The 26,104-nt window shown below is 37.9% G+C and overlaps 2 protein-coding genes across 9 annotated transcripts in view; both read left to right on the top strand.

Annotated features, from left to right (window-relative positions):
• Positions 1 to 7,604, top strand: part of agrn (agrin) — a 272,520-nt gene extending 264,916 nt beyond the window's left edge. For 5 of the 6 annotated variants that reach the window (XM_079588149.1, XM_079588150.1, XM_079588148.1 and 2 more), the window contains 3 exons: positions 2,828 to 3,052; positions 4,252 to 4,355; positions 5,823 to 7,604. In XM_079588149.1, coding sequence (XP_079444275.1) covers positions 2,828 to 3,052; positions 4,252 to 4,355; positions 5,823 to 5,980 — 487 coding nt within the window. In that variant the 3' untranslated portion in view covers positions 5,981 to 7,604. The remainder of the gene's footprint in view (positions 1 to 2,827; positions 3,053 to 4,251; positions 4,356 to 5,822) is intronic. The other variant, XM_079588151.1, reaches the window with a different exon arrangement.
• Positions 7,605 to 12,147: 4,543 nt separating this feature from the next.
• The window catches only part of ptpn11b (protein tyrosine phosphatase non-receptor type 11b), a 28,044-nt gene continuing 14,087 nt past the window's right edge, over positions 12,148 to 26,104 (top strand). Inside the window, exons 1-2 of one of the 3 annotated variants that reach the window (XM_079588376.1) lie at positions 12,148 to 12,377; positions 24,182 to 24,304. In XM_079588376.1, coding sequence (XP_079444502.1) covers positions 12,364 to 12,377; positions 24,182 to 24,304 — 137 coding nt within the window. In that variant the 5' untranslated portion in view covers positions 12,148 to 12,363. Of the gene's footprint in view, positions 12,378 to 18,432; positions 18,511 to 20,459; positions 20,590 to 24,181; positions 24,305 to 26,104 lie in introns of those variants that run through there. The other 2 variants (XM_079588378.1, XM_079588377.1) reach the window with 2 other exon arrangements.

Genomic DNA, 26,104 nt, shown 5'->3' with positions numbered 1-26,104 from the left:
AAGTTAAGTGAACCAATGCTGCATCCATAGGTTTTAGAATTTGATCGAATACAACCAGTCTTTCTAACATACTGTACACTCACGTAGTTACTATTTTTCTCGCTTTCTCGCTCACTTGACTGGTCGAGAGTGATGGAATTGTTGATAAATTGCAGTAACTCAACCATGTGACAGCTCAGAACAATAAAATAATGTGCCAGTACCACTGGTACTGCTGATAAAGTCTCCCAGTGTAATTTCTTTGCCTATGCTGGCATAACAACTGAAACACTAGAATAATTTAGTGAGGTCAGTCTAACTTCTTGGTGCAGGTCTTCTTGTCTGTGTTATGCGATCCCTGTTCTTCCCCTCCACCCTTTTGCACTTATTGCATGCCTATCATTTCTTCCCTTGCTCCTCTAAGTCCTGAGTCACTGGAGAACCCGTCTGACCAGAGGTGAGTCCCCTCTGCCTGAACTGTTTCCAATGGCACGCCGTCCTCCCACACTCAGTCCCCCAGCAGAGGCTAAAGGCCAGGGCTTTTGTCGGGTAGCATGTCACAGCTTGCACACTGAAATCATTTTTAATATGTCTCAGACATGTTTATTTGTCTAATATATGCAATATGCAATCCTAAACAGAATATTTTGACTTTTTGAGTTTTCTATGCTGATTTTGGGGGCAAATGATCATGGTTCCTACTAAAATAATAAGCAGCACAACTGTTTTCAACATTGGTAATAATAAATGTTTTTTGAGCACCAAATCATCATATTAGAATGATTTCTGAAGGATCACGTAGTCTGGAGTAATGATGTTGAAAATTAAACTTTGCCATCACTGGAATAAATTACATTTAAAATATATTAAAAAGGAAAACGGTTATTATAAATTGTAATTATATTTCACACCATTTCTATTTTTGCTGTATTTCTGATCAAATTAATGCAGCCTTGGTAAGCATAAGAAACTTTTTTTTCATAAACATAAACTTCCAACTCATGACAACGGTTCTAATAAAAACAACAACAAAAACAATATCATTAGAAAGACTTTGCACACAGTGCATTAAAAAGTGTTTATTGGTCAAAGAAACCATTATGAAGGAGCAGATCACATATGGTGAAAATGTATTAAACAGTCCAAAAGGTGTAAATACACAAAAAGCATCTAGTATGAGTTCTGCAACTGAAGATTCTGTGTGCCTGCTAAGATGTGAGACGTGTTTAATGACCGTTCCCATGTGAGCCACTGCCCTCTATAGGTGGACAGTGTGAATCACTCTTTAAGTCTGATCACTTCTGTTATGAATGAAAAAATAATGCACCACCCTATGCATTTTATTAACCAAAATACCTAAAGTAGATCTGTTTTTTTGTAAATGTAATCCAGCTTTAAGGGGTTAAGCCCTACTTCTCTGTAGAATGTTCTGGATGCTTGAGATCCTAATGGGACATAAGCAATAATGCGCTCAGCAGAGTGGTGCATAATCACAGTTAGCTGCCCTGATGCCGAAGCCCTGGCCTGGGGCCGCACGAAGGGAAGGCCTGTGGAAAGAGTCCAGTCAGCACATTACATGTGTCTCGTTGGGAAAGAATTCAATTACAGCTAATTATTATTCGGCTTTACACCGTCACGGGCACATCAAGAGCATTTGCATAATGAAATTCTGTCTTTTTAATCAAACAAATTAAGATGTTATTTCCAATTCTCGAGTTGTTAGTAGAGCTGCTAATATTATGATTCGAAATTTGAGTTGTCAGTGCAGGCAGGCTTGGAGAGGGCGCCGTCTGATTTCACGCCCGTCTTCAGATGAATCATTCCTCAAGACAACACGTATTGTTCGAATGGACTCTTTCTAGGTTCAATTCTCAAATACAAAAACATACCTGCCACCTATTTATTCACCTGAGCTTCACCCTGAGAGGAACACAGCTAATGTACAACAGACAAACACCATAGATGATATCACAGTTTGGTTGCGTTCGACCCACCCTTGGAGAAAGTGTTTCTATTCGTCGTGATGTGGTGTGAAGATGCGAGCGCATTCGCCATCTGATTTCTTTTCTTCTGTGTCGTGTCCGTTGTCTTGTCTCTCTCCGTTTTGTCTTTGTCTTTTTTCCGTGTTGTTGTTACTTGTCTTACTCCTGTTTACATGTTACCTGATTTAGCAAACAAGCCCCCACACACTTGCTATTCTGACTAACAAACAAGCTTGCTCGCTCAAATAATGGCTCTCTTGATGCCAGCGACTACAGGTACACCACTGAGAACAAAGCAATTGTTGTAAAAATAGCAGCTTTTCCTTTGTGGCGTATATGTGTGTACTTGCAGAGGGTGTTGGATGCAATCGGCTCCCTGTCACCATCCTCCCCGAGGACATGCAGATGTCACCTTCTCTATGCCTTACAAGAGAAGGCTGCATCCAGGGAGCCAGATCAAAACACACATCAGACGGCAGCTGCAATGGGCATCCTTCCTTAGCGCTCCCCGCGCAGGAAGAGGAAATCTAGAGCTTGAAGGCAAAATAGGAAGTGTTAACTTGGAGATAACCTAAAGTGTGTCACCAGCCCTCTCACACACGCATACGCATACATTCGTGTTCAAAAACCCATTCAACGTGACCTAGTTTATCTAGTTTCATGAGGACCCACAACTGCTCAGTCTGTTCATTAGCTTATCAAGCCCTCTCCGGGTTATTGACTATATCGAAGCTACGTTTTCACACATAATTCCATCACTGTTGTTGTTAAAACAGCAGGTAAGTCTCAGGGTTTCATGCACATTAAGTCTGCGTCTCTGAAACGCCAATGGATTTGTGATAGCATTTCCTCTCTTTTTGATCTAGTGAGAAGGCCCTGCTGGTGAATAAATTCGAGCTGAGCATCAAGACTGAGGCTACTCACGGTCTGATTTTGTGGAGTGGCAAGGGAGTAGAGCGCTCCGACTACATCGCCCTCGCCATCGTGGACGGCCGTGTGCAGATGACCTATGACCTCGGCTCCAAGCCTGTGGTGCTGCGCTCCTCTGTACGGGTCAACACCAACCGCTGGATACGAATCAAGGCCAGCAGGTAAAACACCAAGAGTTATGCAGGTTTGTCACAGTGTAGACATTTACAGGACTCAACAGTAAGGATGTTTTTCTTCACGCAAAGTCACCTGGCTGCAGCTAAATTTACATTTCAGTGAATGACACACACACACTCTCTCAAACAATTTAGTCTAGGGCTGCACGATATACCATCATTAAATAGAAACCACTATATTACTGTGATTTTCTAATCGCAAAGGATGCGATTTAGTTATATATATGCGCTGCGTATTTCAAAGTGAAGCTTGCACGTGCAACTTGTAACAACAGTGTTTTAAGGGTCTCAAAGCGACTTGGTGTGCATTATTAATGAGAACTAAGAACATGGTCATAAGAATGTGTTTGCGTTCCCATGCGTGGATTTTAGCTACCTACCAACACATAAGAAAAATATGTCTGTAAAAAGCATTTCACATGTACTGTACACACCATGGAACGCACATGAGAGTGTTTTTTGCGTTAAACACTGCGATGAGTTTATACACAGACCGGACTGAGCATGTTTCAAGTTTTTATGGCTATATCATTTTTTTTATCAAATATTTTCTTTGCTTAAAAAATGGAAATTGGAAATAAATTATTTAACTCTTCTTTAACACTGCAACATGATACACAAAAACGTACTGATTGGTTTATCATTTCTTACTCTTCATACAGATGCTACCAATTCTTGCAATTTCAACAAAGCCTAATTTATAAACAATAATGTTACCTAGCTGAAAATGTAAATTATGAAGTTTTTCTAACTTGCCCAAAACTCTCTCACCCTGGGGCAGCGGGCCATCCTTATTATTGAGCCCTGATTTATATTTGAGACAGATTGACACATAGAAATGTTTGCTAGTATTGGCGGACATTTATATTTACCACACTTTTGCCATAGAAGTGTTTTCCAGCAGTGGCAGTCATTTATATATGTGCCTCAGGCTTGCCATAGAGCTGTTGGCCAAAAACGGCAGACAATTATATTTGCTATAGACACGTTTCCCAACTGTAGCATGTTTCTGGCAGTTTGCTGCAGGTTTACCACTACCAGTGAAATTCCACAATCTTCTTTCTTCCTGCATTATTACCGCTTTGTTTCCCGCAACTTTAGTGCATATTAACCACGGGTTTGCCAGAAGGCAAAATCCGATTGTCAGTGTTAGATGCCTCACTGTGCTTCTCTACTCTCCACAGAGCGCTCAGAGATGGCTCACTGCAGGTTGGTAATGAGGCAGCTGTCACTGGGTCATCACCCTTGGCTGCCACACAGCTGGACACAGACGGCGCTCTCTGGTTGGGTAAGTCCATCTTACGCTGCTTTGCTCAATCGTAGCTCATTTACAAACCGACTAGGTACACCTTCTCCGAATAGTCCCCACTTGTAACGACTAATTGGATCTTCCCCCACAAGCGAGTGCTCTTGAAGGCCTACACACAAGTACTTCACAAAAGCGTGAATGTTAAGACACAATATTACCTTTTTAGTTCATTATTAATTCAAGGATGAGTCTGTACCATAGAGTGTTTTAAAAACTCCAATGTTTATGTGTTTGCCATCTCATTCTCTTTTGACAAACCTATTAGGATTAAGAAAGAGGATTTATTCCATGTTAAGGGTGCAAAATCTTCTTATAAGGTTGAGAGAAGTATTTCAGCTCAAGGCCAGCCAGTAGAACAGGTGCTGTCAATGCCCAGTGGCTAGAATACATTATCCTCAGACAGCCCGAACATCAAGAGCTCCCTCCGAAAATCCCTTCTTTCAAACGTCATTATTTATTTACTTATTCAGATGTAATTCACTTGAAATTAGCCCCGTCAATCCTCCCGTTGAGAAGCATACAATCCGATTAAAGGGGAAACACGGGGAGGCAAAAGAGAGAGAGAGAACTTAGAGAAATTGAGCGAATAGCAACAGGGGGAGACATTTTTCACCGTGCTGAAAGAGCGGGAGACGGAGCTGGATTTCCGACAGTGTCAGGTCCCCGAGGGAGGTGAGCTAACTCTCATTCGGAGCTGTCAGAGAACGTCCCCGGAGCCCGGCCTCCCAAAAACACTGTTTGATCTTCTCACCTGTTCCTGAGTGCTGCGTCTCTATCTTTTCACATTCTGACACCCCCACATTACACTCGCAGTGTCTCAGGTGCGATTAAGTTTTTAACAGTCTTCTACACAGGGTTTCCATAACACACAGACGGTTCATCGCCCTTGAATAATATATAGCGCTTTAGCTCGCCTGCATGGTGGGTAATATCTCAGGTTACATAAAGACATGCATTTATACTGTGGGTCAGTGACATATAAGAGTGGCCACGGTAAAAAAAATAAAAAAGTGTATATATATTTTTTTTTTTTGACACATCTTACATTTCTTTGAATTCATGTTGGTTTCATGACGTTTTGAAACATTTATAACATTTTCAGGAAAATGTGTCATGTTGAGAATAAGATATAAAGATTTCCCCTCCACCATAAATGCATGTATAGGCCTATCCATCTTTAAAACTCAAGGTGAAAAGTATTTTTTTACAAACATCATGAATTATTAATAAAAAATAAAATAAAAATCATAAATAGTACAAAAATGACCCACATGCAGTGTGATAACTTGGATTTCTTACTACTGTACCCATTTCATGCTGTCCACTTGTGATTGGATCTCCTGAAATGGTTTATTTAGCTTGTTTAGGTCCGTTGTGTGAATATGAAGTGCTGTGCAGTATATCATGTACACTTGATCTGATCTTTTCCTTTCCTCTCGTCTTCAGGTGGTCTGGAGGAGCTGTCCGTAGCTCGCCGGTTGCCCAAGGCTTACAGCACAGGCTTTGTCGGCTGCGTGAAAGATGTGATAGTCGACGGGGTGGAACTACATCTGGTGGAGGACGCCTTAAACAGTCCCAAAATATTACACTGTTCGGCCAAATAGTCTGGCACCACCGTTCCTCCCAACACCATGTCTACTGCTGTAATTATTTTTCTATTTTTTGTATACTTTTCTTTGCCTTTTATATTGGAAAAATTACATTGTTTTAATTGTTTGTTTGTTTTTTCGTTTTTTCCCCCCGTTTTTTTCCCGTCTTTGCGTCCAACCATAATCATGTCCTCCGTCGGCGAACATGGTGTCACAAGACAAGCAAAAAATCGTATTACATCTGTGCTGTTTCTGTGACAAACAACCGAACATGTACTCGCTTATTACTTGAACAGTGTCAGATGAGGTCGGTGCTGTTTGTGCCGTCTGGATTGCCTTCTCTCGGTGCCATATAGCTCCCGTCACCAAACATTCCTCTGAGCTGTTGCTGTGGTCCGTTACTGCATTAAAAAAGGTCTAAAAGAAACGACTTTCCGCTTTATCGACACGTGACGGCAACTGTTAAATACACTGAGCAAGACTATGTACGATATTCCTCATTTATGATACCACTAACAGGGGCGAAAGCTCAAAACTTTGAGCTTTTGAATCCCAAACTGATAGTAGCTGACGTAACATTTAGCATTCCTCAAAATTCACCATTGTTTTTACCATGCAAACGTCATTATTGACTTGTGAGATGTAATAAATAGTAATGAAATACATGAGACTGTGAATTTTGAAGATGCTATTTTTTGTTGCAATCATTCGTCTCATGTGTTGTGCATATCTAAAGAGCAATTACTTATATAGATATACATTTATATATATATATATACTATGTGACCACTTGTTGCATGCATCTTTTTAAGTGTTGAGTTGATTTTGCCTTGGTTTTCTTGATCTTCATCATTCCATTCAGGGCAGAAATGTAGCTGACTACATTGCAATCTGGACATCTGATTATTCAAGTTGGGAGATAAAGAAATGTTATATATATATACCTGCTATTTGTCAATCTGGTGTGTGTGTGTGTGTGTGTGTGTGTGTGTGTGTGTGTGTGTGTGTGTGTGTGTGTGTGTGTGTGTGTGTGTGTGTGTGTGTGTGTGTGTGTGTGTGTGTGTGTGTGTGTGTGTGTGTGTGTGTGTGTGTGTGTGTGTGTGTGTGTGTGTGTGTGTGTGTGTGTGTGTGTGTGTGTGTGTGTGTGTGTGTGTGTGTGTAACGGCTGTTGCAGCAACTCAACTTTGGGAGGCGCTGTAACACAGGAAGAGATGAGAGACTCAAAACACATCAGGTGGACAAAAACAGCATTGACATTCTTGGCATGTTCCGTCATCGAACAAAGATCATGTATTCACTGCATTTTTTTTTTCTTTTCTTATCATGTATCAAATGAAAATGTCGCTTTAAAATGCTGTCAGCACTTGCTATAAAAAAGGGATGATGTATGTAGACCCCTTGCATCCTATGACTGTGGCCCCCATAAGAGCTGTTCTTGTTCAACGGTAACCAGTGAAAATATTAATGCATGGGTTTGTCAAGTCAAAATGGTTTTTGTAACCTGTTCCAAGACAAATGCAATGCTGTGGTGCTGTCTCTGTGCAAGAAATATGAGTTTGATACAAGATGCTTTGCAATATTCCACTCCAAATAAGTATCACCGTATCTTTTTTTAATGCTTCTTCTTTTTTCTTTTTTTTTAACAAACCCTGGGACATGCAAGATCATAATCATCATCATGTACAGCCCTGTGTAAATTTGTTACTGAGGTTTTGTTTTAGTATTATACACTGGAAGCGAGTCTGACTTGTCTCTACACGGCATATCCTGAGCGAGCGGATGGATCTGGGAATAATCGATCATTTATTCGTCGTCACAGGATGAGACCGGGAGCCCTTCGTTACTGCACGAGCTGTATGGACCATCCACCCTTTTTAGTATAGCGCCCACCTTCACTTTTCCAGCGGACTCGAATTTTTGATCTCTTATAATAATGGGAGTTTTTTTGTTGTTGTTTTTTGACATCCTTCAGTAGCTTTGCTCTCAAGGGATGGGGCTCATGGTGAGAACCGCCATGGAAATCTGCTGTGTGAATGGAAACTGAGAAATGCCTTAAAATCATTCACCGTTCATGGGTGACAAGAGTTCATGTCCATATTGTTCTGTGCTCTCTCACTTTGCCAGTATATTAGCCTCATTCCCATCATGTAAATTAATTCATAAATGTTAATAATTATATTAATAATGCTTATGAGAATTTCCAGAAGGCCTCGATAATAGTGGTTCTGGACTCTACAAAAATACTATTTACTGTACAAATACTATTTTCAGTATCTTATTTATGTCTTAAGAGGATTCTCAGTCTGGCATTTGTAAACTACTGTTTCGATTGATTGAACTAAACCTGATGGGCAGTGCACAGAATGAGGCATGACGTTACCATTACTAACTTTATTACTTGTGTCTTGTGTTCCAACCACCATAAAATAAAATGTAAAACAAACTGACCTGACTTTCTGTAACATTTACTTCTGATAACGTCTGTGAATAAATCCCTCCAGTTCCCAAATTGTCTAACCCAGAGTCTCTCTAGTGTTATATCATTGATCAAAAGTTTGGGGTTTTATGATCATCAATACTCTTTGTATTTATTTGATAAAATATTCAGTAAATATTATGAAATCGTATTACAGTTTATATTAAATATATAACTATTAATTGTATTTTAAAAGTGTAATTTATTCCTGTGATGGCAAAGCTGAATTTTCAGTGTCACGTGATCCTTCAGAAGTCATTTTAATATGCTGATTTGCTGTTCAAGAAACATTCCTTACTTATTCTCATCAATGTTGAAAACAGTTCTATCATGACAACTCTCGGGAGATTTTATAATTGTGATGGAAATTACAATGTTAATGTATTTGATCTGCTACGCTGCTGCTGCTGATTCTGCTTCTGCTGCAGAGCAATACAGGAACTTGCTATTGCCAATACATACGCTGATATGTAAGACATACTGCCGCTGCACAAATAGCATATTAATGACCCATACCAGATTTATACAGGTGGAGCTGGGGAAGGTGGGAGGAGGAACTCTGAAGCGCACTACAAACTGCTACAGTGAGTGCTAACCAGCCATTTAAAAGGTGTGAGCAGCGAGCTCATTGGCTGCAGATGCTACATGAACCAATCAGCTTGTGGCAAATAGTTAACGCTGTGAATATCATCAGTGAATATCATCTGCCTGCGCCATCTAGAGCTTCGTGACAGAACTAGGCATTTGTGCTGCTTAATATTTTTTGTGGAAAATGTGATGCATATCTTCTGGATTATTTGATGAATAGAAAGTTCAAGAAAAGCATTTATTTGAAATATAAATATTTTAAACAATGTAAAGTCTTTGTCACTTTTTATCCATTTAAAGCATCCTCGCTTGATAAAAGTATTTATTTAATTTCAAATAATAGAAACCCCCAATTTTTGATAAGTTTATTTTATATTATTTAATTGTATTTGTTAAATTCAACAAAAAAGTGCTTCAAATCAAACATTGACCCAACAATGCAAAATCATTGGCAATTTTAATATTCATAAATAACTTGGAACAAACATTGGGCCAAATATTGTGTCAGCCATTACCAAGGGACAAATTAATGTGAGCCATAACATTTGATTAATAGCATAGTTTGATTGAATGCACAGCCTTTGGTGTCAAGAACATAAGATACGGATATTATGAGAAATATTCATTTTAAAAATGTATGGACTTTTAAAAATGTTCTACTCTAACTATACATTGTAAAAATACTGAAAGACACAGTCCTGCAATAACACTGAATGAGCACATTTTAAAATGTGCTTTTTTTTTTTAACCAGCAGAAATGTACAGTAATGTCTTCATATTATAACTATTAAAGTGTATTATTAATCATCTGATTCTGTGCAACAGTTATTCTCTCAAGGGCATATAAAATGTCATCAGACATGACAGGCCCAGGGTTGCCTGGAGATGTTAGATAAACAGATCTTGTCAAAGAACTCTCGCTAGGGGTAAAATGGTTAATGGAAAAAATCCATTGTATTTCTCTGCATGGCAATGATCCACACTAAATGAGCAGAAGGCTCCTTCAGTACACATGCTCACACCAGTGCAATAAAGGGTCTTTTACTGCATGTAACAAGGCTTCAGCTGTCTGGCTCCACCAGGGGATCTGTGGCTCCCATTGTTCCTCCTCATGAGGCTTTAGTTTGGACTACAGGGTCCTCGGGCTGTAAGGTCAAAGGGCGTCTTGGAATGGAGCTTGTCAGCAGCAATGGCTCTTCCTTTAGTGAATGATTTCCATAAAGGAATAGTTCACACAAAAATTAAAATAGTTCCAAACAAATTCAAAGCATAACCAACTGTGTCTCCTTTAGTTACTGAATGCCACGGGAGAGGATTTGTGAATGGAAGTGAAGCGACGCAACTGACGCTGGTACTGTTGGTCATATCATAGGTGATAATGACAACATGGCGAATGTAGTACGTCCATATTACATTCGTACTACACATTTTCATACTATAGGCCTATAGAACATATACTTTTTCAGCAGTTGCAAAGTAATGACTTATTCAAAGTAAGTACGTGTACCTGTGATTCGGTCAATCAGTTGTTTCATTGCTGAATGATTCAATGACTCACTCAAAAAGACAGTCACTGAAGTCATATAACCTGCAGAAAAAGTGTGTGCGTGTGTGCATTTGTTTGTTTGTGTTCAAACTAAGTAACTTGTACCTGCGATTTCGGACAATCAATTGTTTCATTGCTGATTTAAGCAGTGTTACAAACTAGTTGACTGAAAGATTCAATGACACTACTATGGAAGCCAATTTATGCCGCAAAAAAAACAACATAGTTATGACATACTAAATCATATGATTTAAAAATGTGAAATTATGATTTAAAAAGTCAGATTTGTATGTGAAAATCTTGACTTTGTATGTCATTTGTATTGTATGATTTACCACTATTGTGATTTACCAAGCATGATTTTTTTATGTGTCGGAAATGGGCTTAACATATAATACATTGTGAATTTTGAAGTGTTATTGATGTTTCTCAGTAGGCCTTCATATGGGTGAAATGTTGAAAAACAGTTACACACTGTCCTCAAGTATAAAGTTACAGACACATTGTTTGCATTGGCTCTTACACAGAAAACACCTGGTCAGACTCTGTGTAGAGAGAGAAATCCATAGATAAAGCCCTGCATTTCTGAAAATTGCATAATCGCATCCCCATCAGATTAATGTCCCTTAGGGCCAGTGATGTCATGGCAGCCATGCACGTCTGCAGTGCTTATAGCTGCCACCTTCAAATCACCCAATGCAAATGGGGTCAGGCCCAAATGGAAACTGCTGAAACAAAAACAGAGTCAACATTCCTGTTGTGCTTCTATCCCTAACAAAAATAGCTGCATTACAGCTAACAGAGTATTAATAAACATGCTTGGATATGAAATAAAGGTGATAATTACATGGAAGGAACTGCTAAAATAAGAGTGTCATGACTGGAGGGAGAGAAGAATATAAAGTATGTACACTTCATTATGGCCCTCTCAGAGGTGTGTTTCGGGACCTCTAAATGCCGGTCATGTCCAGCAAGTGTAAGGCGCTAAAAACCTCTCACACAAGATTACATTAAAACAGTTCATGTGTAATCACATTTAAAAAATAATTTACTCTTACAAATTGTCTTTACTATTCTAGTTGGTAATGGTTATTGTTCTTAGAGTTTTGTGATCAATTTCAAGGATAGGCCTACACATCTAAAATAAAACGAAATATTGGGATCAAATAATATAAATTCCATGGTAGGCTACTAAATTATTGCTATATTTCTCAACACATTAAACTGTAGATACAGTTTTGCAAGATGAGTCATAAATATGTAGCCTTTTTTTCCTGGGCTGTAATGTGTAGGCTATACAATCTGTTAAATTTACGCATACATTTAAATCAATTTAAAGTAAATCTTTCTATTTTTCCAATGTTTAACCTAAGAATGCCATTTGTCAATGTTTTATTTTGCAACAAAAGCCCGTCTTGGTGTCATGAAGTCCACAGGCCGAAACATTTTAATTAAAAAAGGCAAATTATAGGCTATAGATAGGAAACCTGCAGACACACATGGCTATATACCGACTTTATAAACGGTTGTTTGCTAAAGTTCCCCGTCTGTTATCGGTGGTGTGTCCTCTCTGTCAGTGAGAGGCGGAGGGAGGGAGAGAGAGTCGGTCGCTGTGTGTGTGTGTGTGTGTGTGTGTGTGTGTGTGTGTGTGTGTGTGTGTGTGAGTGAGACGCCCCTCGCTCGCGCTCAGCTCCGCTGCAGTGACTCGGCGAAGGCAGGAACATTTTATTACACTTTCCCCTTCAGTCCGCTCAAACACATTTCCATCTGACAGCTCCCAGGACGGCCATGACGTCTCGAAGGTAAGCTGAAGGCGACATTAAAACTGCAAGAGCGGGGACTGATGGTTACTGTTACTGTATGAATGAATCGAGCACGGCACACAGCTCAATGAGTCGGACTCGGTCTTTACTCCAGGCTCCTGATCCTCTCTGGCCCATACTGTATGTGTTCGCTTTGCTCAACGGTTTTAGTATTTAGGAGTAGTTTTAGTCTTTTTTTTTCTTTTCGTTTATTTCAGTAACGTTAACTGTGTAGATTGTATCGCTCTCGCTACCGGTTATCGAATATGAACAATCAGCGCAAAGTCACTCTGACAGTTTCTCTCAATGTAGTTTAAAACTGTGCTTTATTAGTTTATTTTGACAATTTTTTAGGAGACTTATGGTAATGACATCCTATTTACTGTATCGTATGCGAAAATAACAGTAGTTTTAAAAAGCATTAAATCCGGATGACAGATTTGAGATAAAACCGTTAGATTAAAGAAAATAGAGAAATATGAACAGATGCCCTGAAAATATATTTATTTAAATAAAGATGCAAATAAGTAGCCTTAAATACTGACTACATTAATTTAACATGCTAGACGTTAAAGTGAATATCCTGTGTTATCTTGTCATACTTTATCCTGGGTTAGATATTAATCAAGAGTAGATTTTCACACTTTGTGGAACCCCGTTGTAGCCTATCCAATTAACGTCCTTATTTGCATATTAATGCGGTCAGGAAAATTGATTGGACTACTAGGCTACACTACGCGACCTGTTTAATAACTGTCCATCTGTAGGCTACTGTAGAAATGTTGTAGATCAGCTTTGGCTGTCTTGAGACTTCTGAAACACAACAAAACAGTGTATTTAGCTGTCGTCGTCGTTAATCGACATTGTATCTACATGAGTAACACAACGCGTGAAATTTCGATGAATGTAGGCTACAAAGATAATGAATATTTAATAAGGAAGGTAAGCCCCGAGGCATTTGTATGTTGCTTGCTATTGCTAAACACCTCTGGAGCTGGGATCCATTTAGCCAGGATCTAAAAAGAAGTTAACCCATTGTTATCTGGTTTGACACTGCTTCGTTTCCAAAAGTTGGACATAGGCATATGATTTTGTATTGTGTGTGTCAAATCTGCATTTGAGATTCGTTGTGTAATGCACGTACACACAAAGAGCTGAAGCACACATTTATTGTAAGAGTTTGCACAGGTGGCCTAGGGTAAACAATGTAGTTTAGGCCTATGGGAAGAACACTTTGTGTGGCTATATGCTTGCTCTATAGCCTACCACTCACTTACCGTTAACTCTCAACATATTTCAGAATTGAGCTGGTTATGGCTTCTCCAGCAGCTTTCATTTGTCAGAGTAGTCTGTGAGCCTTTGGCCTTTACTCTGCCTTTACACCATCTGTTATATAAATAGTTCTGCTGCCAACAATTACCATTAACTATTATTAGTATCATTAGATTATCATTACTTGTGTCGTTCTCATCACATTAATGGAATTGTTCACCCACACATGTAAACTCGGTCATCATTTAGGCTATTCTTCCAAACCTACATGACTTTATTTCTTTATTGAAGCTCAAAAAGAGTTAGGCAGAATGTTAGGGGCTGGCAGCCTTTGAAACCTTCCATTGCATATTTGTTTTACATACAATAAAAGTTAATGTTGGCTGAGACCATCATCTCCTTTTGTGTTCCAATGAAGAAAAAAAGTCGTACATATAAGGGCGAGTAATGATTGCATCTCTTTAAATGGAATGAAAACGGATCCCACTTAACCGTATAACGGAGGATAAATCTATCTAATGTGCAAAATGTACAGGGTCCTGTATGATTTGCAGATATCTTTGTTACACTAACAGGAACCTGAAAAATTATATAAATATAGGATTTACATAGATTGCACTTCAAATGTTTTATTGTTTACTGTTTTATTGTTCACAAGAGGTTTTGCATAGTGGAGGCTAACAAAAATGACTTAGCCCTGATGTTCATGCATATTTAACTCATTGTCATAAACAACATTTAAACTGCTCCTTTTTCTGGCTGGGCCAAAATAGATTTGTAATATTATCATTATCTTCATGTAATGTGGAAGACTTTGTCTTGGTCACTTAGCCCACCTGCTGCTGCTGCATTCTTTATTTGGCATTATTTGTGTTTCTTTATCTCTAGTTCATGAAGCACCTTTTGTATGTGTGTGTTTGTGTGAGTAAGCGTGTACAGGAAAGAGGAAAAAGGAAGAGATGGCTCATTGCGCGGTTATTTTTGTGGGGGTCATGAAATTATGCGGTCATGAACATTTTGGTTGCTCGTAAATAGTTGTCTGCTGTCAAAGTTTCCACACTAAGTTTGATAATCACTTACAATTTCCCTTCATTTCCATCCATGCATGCTACTGTTCAAAAGTTTGTGGTCGGAAGATGTTTATAATTGTTTTTAAAGAAGACTCATATACTCGCTAAGGCTGTTTTTATTTGATCAAACATACAGTCAAAATTGTGATATATTATTACAATTTAAAACAATGATTTTCTATTTTAATATATTTTAATGTCATTTATTCCTGTGATGTTAAAGCTGAATTTTCAGCATCATTACTCCAGTCTTCAGTGTCACATGATCCTTCAGAAATCATTATAATATGCTGATTTGCTGATTTTTGACCCATTCAATGTTTCGTTGGATATTGCCACAAATATACCGTGCGACTTATGACCGGTTTTGTGGTCCATGGTCACATATGAAATAGAACATATGAAAAAAACTAGCAGTTTGACTTGTGTATCTGAAAGCAGAAGGGACAGGACCGATAGCACAGAACTGAAAATTCACAGACAGGAAACCTGCCTCCAATGTGTAGAAATGAGATAGCCTGTCCAAAATTTCCAGGAATTCTGCTAGTCATGGCTAAAGGTTTGCTGAGAACACAGATTTTATCGCAGTCATCCATTTATCTTATTGCCCTCAAAGCACCAGGATCATTTTCCTTTGTGCTATTGACATTTAGAATTAAATGAAAAGTGTCAAACTGTAGTCTATTACCATAGTGGTCATATGTTATGATTTGTGGATATTTCACATCATGGATTGATGATTATTGTTGGACCTTTAAAATCAGTCCAGCAGACTCACTGATACTCAGCATGACTCTAAACCCACAGTATTTTTTATTCAAGGAATGATTTCACTGCAGATCAAATGAAGAATAATATCGATTGTGGAGACAATGTAGTAAATTATATGGATGTTAACATCAGAATTTATAATTTTTTTATTATTCTCCTATAGTCTCCCCTTTTAGGATGCAAAGCCAGGACTTATCCCATTCCAAGAGGCTATTTCTATTGGAAGGGTTGTTATAAGCTGTCGAGAATTTGAATATGATCGTCGACATAAGATTTTGTTTCACGTGTCCTTGGGCTGTCTGACCCGGGGCAAGTTAAAAAATGGCAACATATTTCTCCCTCGGTCAGGGCAGAGAGAGGCTGGCTCAACGTCAAACCTTGAATGTAGCATTCTAGCTGTGTGTGTGATTGATTTAACCTTACATTTATGTGCTTGCGGTCTTTTGTAATGGAGGCTAAAATCAATCATCTCGCACTTTCAGATTCACTGCCATAATGTCCCATATATATATATATATATATATATATATATGTATATACTGTATGTCCCATACTCATTATGTACTTCCATATAGGGCTGGTCGATATGACTAAAAATATTATCACAATTTTTTTTTCCCATGTCATAGAATATTGTTATGTATCACGATATTCATTTACCATTACCATAGGGAAGGAAATGCTTTCCACATATTTGTTAGACCTTGAGAATGAACGTAAACATTTCAACTTGTTTGTTCACAATTAAACTCCACAAAGAGTAGCTACCTTTTAATAAATCCATTTTATTTTCTCATAAATTCTGTGATTTTCATTTAATTTTTTGGGGTATTCTGTGATTTATGATTTAATACAAATTTATGCTTTTAAAATGTAATCAAATTAAAATATAACTAACAAAACATTGCATTTATATTTTTTGGGGAAGTGCTGCACAAACAAACTGTATAAATTAAAAACATGGATAAAAAACATATCTTGGTTGTATGATATTCCTTGTAAGAAGAACATTTTAGGATACAGTGATATATTTCTGTCATCATTTCTTGAAATTAAACGGAATCTTTATTTTGACGGTTTGTCATGAAGATCTTGATTAAATTGAGTACAAATGTGTCCAGAGCTTATCATCGTTGGCTACAACATTTTTATCTCGATATGATGATGTGTTTGATTTGGTGATCAGGAAACATTTCTTATTCACATCAATGTTGAAAACAGTTGTGCTGCTTAGTATTTCTGTGGAAACCCTGAGACACTACCGTTCAAAAGTTTGAGGAAAGGCTTCCTTTTGAATGTTCCATTCATCAAAGAATACTGATTTTATTTTTCCATTAGAAATAGTGTGTGTGTGTGTGTGTGTGTGTGTGTGTGTGTGTGTGTGTGTGTGTGTGTGTGTGTGTGTGTGTGTGTGTGTGTGTGTGTGTGTGTGTGTGTGTGTGTGTGTATACATTCACTAATTACAGGACTGTTTGAACTGACCTACAATGTCACCACTAGACTGACATGTGGTACCATAATCAGCTTTTCTAAAAATATCAGTAACTGTACCAAAATCCAGCCACAGACGCCCGTCTGCCCCCAATATAGATGAGAGAGGGTCTTTGAAGCTGAGTTGGGGGTACTATGTATATCGTTTTCTGTCACTGAGCCTGTCTCTTTAAATAGCCGACTGTGTTGAACTTGAGACATTATGTAAGAGGGAAGAGGCAGCTCTCTGTGCACGTGGGCCTGTGTTTCCCCTGTCAGAACACTGCTGCAGCACTTTCAGCCTGACATCTCTCTCTCCCTCTCTCTCTGGCCCACACTGTGCAACCCGTTTGTGCCCCCGAGTTATCATAAGCGAGAGAGTCTCTGGTGTCACTCAACAGTATGTGCCAATATAGATGTGACAAAAGAGGATTATGTTGCCAATTGCCATTCCCATTTAAGATATCCTTTGGCATTTTTAATTTAATTTGCTTGTTGGTTTTATTATGATTCAAATCGTTATAATTATATTATTTAACAGCATCCAATGTCTGTGGTGTTCGTTCATCTTGTTCGTTTTCTTCTCTTCTTTTTTTGCCATAGTTCATTGCTATTTTTATCAGGCTGCATGTTGGACAATGGCTGTTAATTATTAAACTGGGGAGCAAGTCGTGCATTTATTTTATGGACGTGGAAGCTAAAGGAACAGAAGTGCTCTTCCTTTGCATTCATTAATCAGACTATTATAACACTAATGGCCTTAGATTGTACTGTGTCCTTATGAGATTGTATAAGGTATAAAGGGAAGTTACAGGGCAATATTACTTCCATTGAAAAAGGGGGGTGATAAAGCATTAAAGAGAATTGATAAGACTTACAGCTGAAGTTCAACATTTTTCAACATTAAAATACTTTCCCCTGGTTTCACAGACAGGGCTTGGATTAAGCCTGGACTGGGCCTCAGTAAAATTAGGACATTTAAGTAGCTTTTATAAATGTGCCTTTAGAAAAAGAAAAAAAACATTACTGGTCTGCATCTTGAGATAAAACAATGGCACTGACCATTTTTAAGATATGTCAGTACAAGTTGCTTTCAGTTAAAACAGTTTAATGTAAGTAATTTGTAATAAAATATCCCAAAATCACTTGCACACTGGGATATATTTCCTGCAGTTGTGTACTTACAATATCCCAAAAGTTCCCAACGATGTTTAATTTCAGAGAAGTTCCCATTTTAAATCATTGTCCGTCCTGGAATCCCTGTTCACTTGTCGCCTGTCACTGACGTAATCTCCGTGTTATCCCTGGTTTCCGCTCAAGTACTGCCATAGTAACCATGGCGACCGACATGGACAACTGCGTAGTGCGTAACGTCTAGCTGCACGCTGTTGTTGTTTCGTTCAAACATTATGGACCATGGCAAGCAGACTTTGGGGAAAAAGGGAGAACTAAAACGAGGATCAATATCAGCGTGGCGTTTTCGAGATGCCGAGAGCTCCACGTCCGTGACAAACTTCGACTTGACAGAGCTCTTGTACTTTATTAGACATGTGAGCAAATGTACCTAAAACTAATCAATGTTATATAGTTCAACATGATGAAATCTTGTATGATCTGTATGTTATTCTAATGTTGATTAGACAAACAAACACATAGAATAACATTATAACTTTCAACACACTCAAATGCAGTTTAGTGTGATAGTGTAGACCAAGTGAAACTGCGTTACCTCACAAGTTTAATTCGTCTAATAAACTGACTGTGTGAGTAATTCAGCACTCATTCCTTTATATCCGCGGCACTCGCGGGATTCGCGTGTGGCGCAGATATCTGATATCGCAGTCATGATAAAAACATAAATGTATTCACTCATCCATAAACATTATTAGATCCATCGGCTTGACGACAAGTTCCATAATTCCGCAGGAAATTTTGCGTCATCAGCCTACGCCTTTGTTATTGTAAGAGGAGGTTAGCGACCCCTAGCGGCGAAACAGAAACCAGGCATTTGTGGTCCCAGTTTGAGATGCTGAGATGACCAGAAATTTGCCATTTGTAGATTGATTCCTTGAAAGTGTAAACACTGCAGAAAACAGTCTTTGGCAGAAAACACTTTTGTTTGAGCATCCTGGCATATCAACTTTGGCTCAACCAGTGCTGTGTATTTTAGGCGGGACTGTCTCTTTGTCCAACCAATGGACAGATTTTTGGGAAACATGTCATTATTATTTTTTGCAGTTCTGTTTGGTGGCCCAAATGACACACTTAAGCTTTGCCTAAAGCTAAAACTCTTAATATGTTGGACTCATGAAATTGTGTCCAGCTCCATTCTGGGGGAATCCGGGTGTTTTCCTGGCGCTCAGGTCTGTCCTAATTCTCTCTGTCCCTTAGTGACTCATGCCAAAGTTCCTCTGTAATTACAAAAAAGCTTCGCAAGCTCGAGCAGGACATTTTATACACATGATGTTTGCTCTGTCTCTTTTCAAATCAATCAGAGGTTTAGATACAGAATTACTTCATTCTTTGGCAAGCATTTTTCACTTATGCAACTTACAGTAGCAGAGCAGAGTGCATAAGCTGCATGTACACGCTTAAAGTGCTTGAGCAAAGGAACAAATCTTCGAAACGTCCACATGTGCATATAGTCAGTTACTGTAGCTTTATCTCATAATGACGCTTTTCAGTATTTTTGTTCATAAACATATCTTTATTTGAGAAACAAAATTGTTTCTTGAATTAAATGTATTTTTCTTATCCAATTGCTAAATGTTTTCTGAGTCATTGTTGTAGTATTTATGATTAAAACAAGAAGAAAAACTTTTGACAATTTGGTTAGAACTTAATTCCATGTTTGTACACTACTATATATATATTTAATATATATATATATATATAAATAGGAAAACGGTTATTTAAAATTGTAATACAATTTCACTATTATCAATATATTACTATCGGTCTATTTATGATAAAATAAATGCATTTTTGGTGAGCATAACAATCTTTTTATTTTAGTTTTTAGTTTTAGTTTTTAATTTCATTAACCCTAAAACATTTAAGACATGTATTAAAACAAAAGTTAACTGTACCTTGTTTTAAGCATCTTTAGATATCTTTTACTGTAAAATACTGATTAACTGCAATGCAAATATGATTATTTGATGCCATAAAACATTTTCACACGCGCATGGTTTTCCAGTAAAGCTGCTCTGAATATGATCTTGTACTGTACCAATTTCAGTTTGTTTTCTTTGTGTGTGCAGTGCTGTTTTTTTTCTCCCCAAAAGCTGCCACTCTCCATTTAAACCTAATGGTAGCAAAGATAAAGATAAGGGGTGTAAGAGTGTTCCGGGCAGCATGGCAACGCTGCGTCACGTTCAGAGAGAGAGGAAGGGGGGGCAGGAGGGATGGACAGTTGCTCAAAAGCTGATTGTGCTGGCTGGCTTTCCTATCAGGCCAGCTCACACGCATCCAAATCCCAGATTAAACACCCCCACCTCTCTTTCCAACCAGCAGCACTCCTACAAGTCCCTGCCCCCTCTCTTCCTCCTTGTGTAACTGTACCAAGCGTGGATTACCAACTCTGAAGCAAAGCAGGGGCTCTGACAGGCTCCGAACAGAATGGTGAGGTAGGAACATGAGGCATTAGTTGCTGTTATCATTTTGTATCTGGTCGATGGCATTTTCACGGACGAATTCACATGCGACTGCGTTACGCATTTCTTTCTGTGCCGCTGTTTGTGCAGGTGTGTGTGCGCGCACTTTGCAGGATGGTTTGTGGTTTGTTGTGGGTGTGTGTGTGTGTGTGTGGAGAGCAGCTAGGAGCTCAGTGAAGCTTAGAAGTGACCCGGAGATGTTTGTTCCTGGGTGTAAAACCTGCATCTGTACAGACCAGACCCTGTATCACAAGAGAATCAAACACTAAAGAGCTAAAACAGAAACTCGGCCAGTTGGTGTTACTTGTTCTGTGCACTCTTTCCTTTTATTATTGTGTAATTGGGAAGTTATTGTTATCTTTTCTTATATAGTTTCATAGATTTTTTTTTTTTGTGAAGAGCAGGTTTATGAACTGAAAAGAAAGGGTAAGAGGTCAGACTAAGCCCACTATCATTGTTTTATGAAAATACATAACAGCTTATCTGGGATTAGTGTCACCTGCTGTTTTACAGTATGCAAAATGAAGATTTCATTTATGTATTTTCAGATGACCTCAAATCCCCAAATTATGTACCAAGAAAGATGTTTACCAAACATGGACATAGATAGAGACGGTCATCCTTGAATCTTTTTTAGTCTTTCATATTTCATAAATATTTTTCAAAAATACATATTCTTTTGAAGTCCTTGCATCATGTTCCATATTCCAATAAATTTGAAGTCACAATTAAATATTCTAAAACAAAATATTCTGGTCTTTTGCTTTAATGTTGCAAAGTGATATAGAGCCCATGTGTTGTCAGCTAATGTATGATGACATGTTTATCTACACAGCACACACCACATTTAGTGCTATATCTTTTTCAGTTCTGTATGACATATACGGCATGTTTATCATACCTCTTTTACATTCACACTTATACACTGTCAACATGCAGCTGTAGTTGCAGCAAAAAAAACATTTTATTTTAGCAATATTGTTGTCTTGTTGTATATAATATATTTTCAGCATAAATTATTAGGTAATTCAGACGTTTCACTTACAAAACCCATAATTTGTACAGTGATTCACAGTAATTATTTTCCTGTTAAATTTAATGTAATTTTTCTATATCTCACAGTTAACCAATTACAGTTCCTTTTCATTGCAATTACACGTCTATATAAATGTTTTGTGTACAACTTTTTTTTGTGGTCGTAGTTGCTGGGCTTGCTTATCTGGAAGTCATTGTCAGGACTCGGGAATAAAAAGTGCTGACAGAAATGTCAATGAATTATTAAATCCACATATATTTTAATATTTTTTGCTTCAGCTTCAAACATTACAAAAGATTGGGAAGTTAGTGACCATGCAGTGATGATGTGACAAGAGGGGAAAATATAGCCCTTTTGACAAACATAGAATCATAAGCAGTTAGTCATGATGAGGGGGGAAGAGCAGTGATTACTAATGCTCACAGGTAGAAACAAAACTACATACATCACTTCCTCTATGGTGAAGAACTGGAGGAAGTGAGTGATGTTTGCTGACTTTCCATGGAAAGATGGGGGCAAATCATGTTTAGAGTTTAAACTGACAGTACCGGGGTAAGACGTAATGTGCACATCTGTTCATTAAGACCTCTGCTTTTCAATACAAGTTCATCTTTCAACAACATTTGAGGCGTGCTGTAGAAAATTGAGTTGTGAGTTCCTGGCCAAATGACAACTGCAGTGTTGTCACTAACTCTTACATTTCTTAGATATGTTCTTTTTTATTTCCATGTCACCGAGGTAATGCTATCAAGCTGGCTAACATAAATGAAGTTTTGTTGAAGTAAGGAATGAGTTGAAATGATTTTCTGTGCTAATGACAGCAAGATTCTGCTTTACCCTGAATATTCCTTTATTCATACATAACAGAATTTATCTTAAAATCTCATTAAATCACAGTGTAGAATGTTTTGTTATTATATTCAACACTTGAGAATTATAAGCATTATTTGAAAAATGTGGATTATTTGACAAATTATGTGTACACAACAGTTCTAAAGTGTGGGGTCGGTAAGGTTTTTATTTATGTACCGGTAATTTAATTACTTTTTTTTTCTTTTCTTTTTTTTTTAAGAAATGGAATTGTTAATTAGTAACGGTAAAATAATTTACATTGTTGGAGATTTCTATTTTTAATGAATGCTGTTCTTTTGAACTTTCTATTTATCAAAGGACTCATAGGTTCCACAAAAATTTTAAGCAGCACAACTGTTTTCAACATTAATAATTTAATTATTGAGCAGCAAATCAGCATATTAGAATGATTTCTGAAGGATCATGTGACACTGAAGACTGGAGTATTAGCTGCTTTACCATCATACAAATAAATTAAATTTATATCAAAATAAATATTTGTATTTTTTTTCCATTTAAATTGTAATAATATTTGACAATATTACAGTTTTTAGTGTATTTTTGATCAAATAAATGCAGCCTTGGTGATCATAAGAGACTTCTTTTGAATGGTAGTGTATAACACAAATGATATTGTGGTCAGGTTCTGTCAAGATGAAAGTAAGTGACTTGTCTGCCGTCACTTTAAGTGAGATTAAGACATGGGGCCCCTAGCAGGCAGCCACGCTCTGAAACAGCACGCAGATAAAATTACTCCTGACCCCTGAACGGCCATTCACAAAGCCTTCTCACGTGAGGGAGCCGGCGTAGGACAGACGGGCTGCAGGCAGCCAGACAGCTGGGGCCCAACACCAGCCCAGATTACACATGACCTCTTGTCCCCTCCCACCCCCCCCATCAACCCCAAAGGATTAGGAAATAACTTTTCAAACACAGCAAATCGTAACTGATTAGAATTGGCGCTCGCCGTGAAATTGGACACAAATATACATGTGGCTAAGCTTGCTTGATGACATCACTAGAACGGGTGGGTGAACTAAAGAGTTTGCAGAGCCTGAGATGTACAGGATGCAGAAGTGCATAAAGCGCCCGTTTTATTTGAACTGAAATGTACCGTTTAAAAGTTTCGGGCTGGTAAGATTTTTTAATGCTTTTAGATTAAGTCCATTATGCTCAGACTGCAAAAATACAGTCAAAACACAGTAACATTGTGAAATATTGTTACAATTTACAGTTTTCTATTTTAATCTTTAAAAAATGTAATCATTAGTCTTCAGTGTCACATGATCCTTCAGAAATCATTCTAATATGCTGATTTGCTGCTCCAAAAACATTTCCATTGATTATTATCAATGTTGAATAATCATATTTTCAGGAAAGATTTGAAATAGAAATATTTTGTAACATTGTAGATTACTTTACTGTCACTCCGTCAATTTAATCATTGCTTAAAATGATTTCTTAAAAAAAAAAAGATTAATGCCCCAACACTTTTGAATATATGTCAAATAAAGCATAAGTTACAAATGCAGAACATTTTTGTACTAGAGATTTTGTCAGACTTTTGCATCACACTGTACCTTATGAGAAGTGTTTATTTTTTGAAAAAGCTCTGTTAGCTATTGATCATCAGGACTAGATGTATTTTCTGAGAATGTCATTTTGGTTTAATTTCAGGTGGTTTCATCCCAACATCACTGGGATCGAGGCAGAACACCTCCTACTGACACGGGGCGTCCATGGCAGCTTCCTAGCGAGACCCAGCAAGAGCAACCCTGGGGATTTCACTCTGTCTGTCAGGTCGGCTTATTTACAATGCGCTTCTCCACACCTGCCTTACAGTACTTATGCTCTTGTCTTGAATTATGATTTTTGACCTGCTGTGGTTTGTGAAGTTGAGCATGAATTGCATCTCCCCTGTTAAATGTTTAGTTATTGATTTCTGGGAAGTGTACTTGTTTGTCTAGCTGACTGTTTTCATGCTTGGTAAAGCATTAAAATGCTTGTTTGTGTCATAGATTTCTGTCAGCTTTTGTTTCATGCAGAGAAAGCTCAAAAGATCACGTCATGAAATACAAACACAATAGGACCGAGCTCTTCAACACCGCTCCTGGGGACCCACTGTCCTGCAAAGTTTATTTCCAGCACACTCTGCCTGTGTGTTTTCAAGTGATCCTGAAGAGCTTGATTAGGTGTTTGATTACGGTTGGAACTAAACTCCGCAGGACAGCGTGTCCCCAGGAGCAGACCTCTGCAATAGGGAATATTCCCTAATATAAAAAAAACATCACCATTGTCTTGTAATGCATACATATTGCATTGTGTCAGACAGTGCGTATTGAGGATTACAGCTGTGTTTTTATTGGTTGCCATCAGTATTAGATGCTCGCACTCGCACGTAGATGACCGTAATAGAAGGCACTTTCCCTCCCGCTCTCTCCAGAACCTCCGAGCTTTTAAGTTGCCCCTGGGCTAGTGCTTAAGGATTACAGTGTCAGCTTGTGAGCAGGTCTGTGAGCCACTGCAGCTGCTTGTCTGATGAGTGATTGGAGAGTCAACGGACAGAGAGAGAAACAAGGGCTTTCATAATAGCTTTAAGACGTGGAGGCCAGATCAGCTGTTTGTGGTTATGGTGGTAAGACTCTCGCTGTATCTAATGTTCTCCAGAACTAAAGCCACGTGGCTCAACTCCAACACAAGCCTTCAGGGCTGAAGCCCAGCTGCATGCAGACTGATTTATCTGCCCAGCTGTGAAGCAATGAGGTCAGCTTGTTATGATTATCAGATGCATGGACATACCAGTATATAAACAAGTTAATAGTGAAGGCTATTGATTAGTGTATTTTTGGACCCATGTTTTGTGCTTTTCAGTACTGAATAATTGGAATGTTGTAAAACCTAGTAAGGCTACTGCTTACATACAGGCCTAACCGTCACGAAATCTCACAAGTGAAGGATTTGGAACGAACTGCATTCAGTAGGCTGCACCTCGGCTGTTGCTAAGCTGACTTTGAACAATTTTGATCAATATTAATCAGTATTAAAATAAATATAATCAACGTTACTTTGCCTCGACCGCCATCTTGTATTTTCTTTTCTTTTTACTTTTGGAGTACATTCTGGAATTGTCAAAAAAAAAATTTGTTCAAACAATGGAATGGTATTACATTATTAATTTGCAATTGGTGCAGAATTAATGTAGAAATTTAAGTGTAATATTTTAGTATGGTTTTGCCCATATTTGTATTTAAATATTGGTCATTCCCTCTCAAGTGGTCCAAAAATTGTAAAGTCAGTTGCTTGACCATTTCTAATTTTCCATTTTTTTAGTGATTTCCTCTATGTATTGGTATTTTTATATTTTATATATATTTTTGGAATACCAATATAGAGGTAATCACAAAAAAAAAAAAACAGATTTACAAATGATCAGGCAACGTCTTTTGGACCACTTGATATTACCCATCATTTTAGCATGACACATTAAAATACTTGATTGGTTGGTCAGTTGCATCATTTGAATGTATATTTTTGTAAAATTACCATTAAATGTTATAATTGTTGACCATTTTTCAAAGTTAAATTATAAGATCTTTTCAG

Source organism: Phoxinus phoxinus, assembly GCF_949152265.1.
Source record: "Phoxinus phoxinus genome assembly, chromosome: 18".
Lineage (NCBI taxonomy): Eukaryota > Metazoa > Chordata > Actinopteri > Cypriniformes > Leuciscidae > Phoxinus > Phoxinus phoxinus.
The sequence above is the reverse complement of the archived record's forward strand: the minus strand, read 5'-3'. Positions and strand labels throughout refer to the sequence as shown.